Source organism: Carassius auratus, unplaced genomic scaffold (assembly GCF_003368295.1).
Source record: "Carassius auratus strain Wakin unplaced genomic scaffold, ASM336829v1 scaf_tig00026611, whole genome shotgun sequence".
NCBI classification, from domain to species: Eukaryota; Metazoa; Chordata; class Actinopteri; order Cypriniformes; family Cyprinidae; genus Carassius; species Carassius auratus.
Genome location: NW_020525536.1, coordinates 438252 through 441662, shown reverse-complemented (window position 1 = coordinate 441662; position 3411 = coordinate 438252). Strand labels below are relative to the sequence as shown.

General features: G+C 39.5%; 1 protein-coding gene across 1 annotated transcript; it reads left to right on the top strand.

The window, feature by feature from the left end:
- Nucleotides 1–821: 821 nt before the first annotated feature.
- LOC113078817 (GTPase IMAP family member 8-like) lies at nt 822–3011 on the top strand. Its single transcript, XM_026251129.1, has 4 exons — nt 822–840; nt 1329–2033; nt 2112–2777; nt 2875–3011. Exons 1-4 carry the CDS (start codon nt 822–824, stop codon nt 3009–3011), a joined length of 1527 nt encoding a protein of 508 aa, XP_026106914.1.
- The last annotated feature ends 400 nt before the right edge of the window (nt 3012–3411 follow it).

The following is a 3411-nucleotide window of genomic DNA, read 5'->3' as shown; positions in this document are numbered from 1 at the left end:
AATCATTTTTAGAGTTCCCTTATCAAAAGCTACTCTCGATGCTGCACACAATAGCGCTAATGAGAACATTCTTTGTTCGACCCATTGTGAAGCATGTGTGTCAAACACGCCAAGAATTGGCTTAAATAACCTCGGCAGGTGATGTCACTGATAACGTGCACCTTCAGGTTATAAATAGAGGGTTTTTTTCATTAGTAATAGACACATATCAATTAATATACGTTTAGTTTTACATATCTTAGATTATTCCTATCTAGTTGCTGATGATAGTTTTGTGCTTCTTTTGGACTTTGATAAAGCTTTCGACACTCTAGAGCATAGCTTTATTTTTGAGTGTCTTGAAACATTTGGAGATTTGGAGATTTTTTCTGTAGTGCCATAAGAACTTTATACACAAATGGCAGTAGTTCTGTTAGACTTTTTTTTTTTACAATTTACAATTTCATGCTGAGGGTCAGACTAGTGCTGCCCTACACACCATGGGTTCTGCAGGCATATCAGGCTGATCTAAAAAAAAAAAAAAAAAAAAAAAAATCTGAGTGCCAGGAGGAGAATTTTTATTTGTTTCTCACTCACTGTGCTCAAGTATCGGGGCTGTCAAAAAATAAATAAATAAAACAGTCCCGACCTGATCAAGCTCCTCTGGGGTAGGAGGTTCAAAGAGAGAGTGTGGCGAGTTGTGCACCCCCTCATAAGACTGGGGAGCAGCTTGTAGCACTTTGCAGCTGCTGATAGAGCTGGACTAAAGTAAGGTCATCAAGACCAAAGCAATGGCCTTAAGCTGTGCCCAGGACAAAGGGTTTGTCCACTCAGGGAGGGCCATGGAAAATTCCATCAGAAGTAAGGCTCTTTCCTGGCACCCTTAGGGGATCACTGAACAACCTCCGCCACCACCGTTGTGTTTCTGGGGGCCGTGACCTCCAGTGAAATGATACATGCTCTGTTGCTTCCTGCCACGTTTCAGGACACCAGACATCTATAGTTACAGTGAGGCGGCATCGGTATTCTCATTCCCATTAGCACTATTGAGCGCAGCATCGAGAGTAGCTTTTGATAAGGGAACGTCTCGGGTTACTTGACTGTAACCCTGTTCCCTGAAAAAGCGGGAACAAGATGCTGCACGTCAATGCCGCACTGTTTGACACACATGCTTCACAACCAGCTGAACAAAGAATATTCTCACTAGCGCTATTGAGCGCAGCATCTTGTTCTTGCTTTTTCAGGGAACAGGGTTACAGTCAATTACCAGAGACGATTTCTGTCTTTCCATGTTTAAAAAAACTGAGTTCAAAGACCTACCATAATAAAATATGTATGTCTGCCTGCAGAAAATAAGAATCCCGTCTCAGAGCTGAGGATGGTGCTGCTGGGTTATAATGGATCTGGGAAGAGTTCAGCAGGAAACACCATCCTGGGAAAATCTGTATTTGATTACAAAAGATCATTGACATCTGCAGTACAAGAAGGAGATGTTGCAGGAAGACACATTACTCTGGTCAACACTCCAGGCCAAAAAAGAAATTATCACTCAAAATACACCCCGAGATTCTATAAAGATGAGATTGTGTTGTGTTCATCTCACTGTCCTCCAGGACCACATGCCTTTCTGCTTGTCATAAGAGTGGACGTTTCTTTCACTGAAGTGTACAGAAAGGCAGTAGAGGAACATGTTGCTCTTCTTGGTCTCAATGTCTGGGACCACATGATTGTTCTCTTTGCCTTTGGTGACTGGTTGCGAGACACAAGCATTGAGCTGTTCATTGAGAGTGAAGGAGAAGCTCTTCAGTGGATAATAGACAAATGCGGGAACAGGTATCATGTCTTCAACAACAGACACACAAATAATGCCAATCAAGTGACAGAGCTGTTTGAAAAGATAGAAGAGATGGTTGCAGGAAAGAGAGGATGCTGTTTTAAAGTACAACAAAAGAATTTGCAAGAGGTACAGTCCAAAAGGATGAAAGTTGAGAAATTAGCAAAACAGATGAAGGCTGAAGTTAAAAAAAGAAACAAATTAAGACATTCAACATCAGGTGAGTAAACATTGAAAACACTGTTTTAATGTGAAGTAACTATTAATATTTACAGTCTGTGTTCGGTCTTTTTTTAAGGGGTTGCTGAACTTTTTGAAATGAGCTTGGTGTTGCTTGGACCTCACCATTCCAGCATAAGTTCAACAGGGAACACAATTTTGGGAAGTCAATTATTTGACAGAAGAATTGAAGAGAATCTAAGTAATAATGGGGAAGTGGCTGGGAGAAAGCTCACTGTTGTTTGTACACAGGGTTTTGAGAAAGATTTCCTTATTGGGAAAAGACTTGAGGATGCTAAACGCAACCTTCTGAAAAGTCTAGCAGAACAGTCTTCTGGACCACATGCTTTCATTTTAGTCCAGAGTGTTGACTGTTCCTTTGCAGAGGAAGAGAAAGGTGCATTAATGAAAATCATGGAGCCTTTTGGTGAAGGAATCTGGAATCATATATTGGTTCTCTTTGCTGTTGGAGATGAACTAGGAGAAACTCCCATAGAGTTATTCATTGCAAGTGAAGGTGACGCTATCCAGTGGCTCATTGAGAAATGTGGGAACAGGTATCATGTTCTCAACACTAAGACCAACACTGGATCTCAGGTCACAGAACTGCTGGAGAAGATCGAGGAGATGGTGGCTAGAAATAGAGGATGTCATTTTAGACTAGATGAAGATACTTTAAAATGGATTGAAAGAACAATAGCTGTACCCATTACAAGATCACACAGTATGGATGATTCAATGAGTTGTAAGATGTTCTTAAGCTTTTTTTATATATTGTGCAGTATTTAAAAGGCTTCTCTGATTTTGATATTAATTCCTTTTTTTTTTTTTTTTTTTTTTAGTTTCTGAAAGACGCAGTTCTTCCTCAGGGATAGGTTCAGCACAGGTGTCCCAGAGATCCCAAGAAGCACCTGAAGAGTCAAGTTCAAAAATGAGCTCTGGAGTGGAGTCTCTTAGCTCTATTCCTGAGTTTGATTGAGGCCTGGATTCTGATTCAGATACACATGCACTCTAACATTGTCTTGTTTGCTTTATTTTATTATCTTATACATTTGTATTACCTGTTTAGATCTGTACATAGAGAACAGAAGGGAACGAAAAGGTAATTTATGTTCATTAATCGGTATCATCAAATCTTTACTGAACATGTTTTGAGTATTTTTTTTTTTTTTTCAAAACTGATGGCTTCATTTTTGTGAATATGTAATTTATCAGACGCGCACTGTATACAATTCTTCAGTAAATATGATTTCAGATTTTGAAAACCCAACTTTAAATGGGTGTATGGATCTATGTTTTTGAAAAAGCACACCAGACTATTATATGATTGAACACGTGATGTCACTTTGATTGGCTGCTCTAACCATAAACAGCTTTTG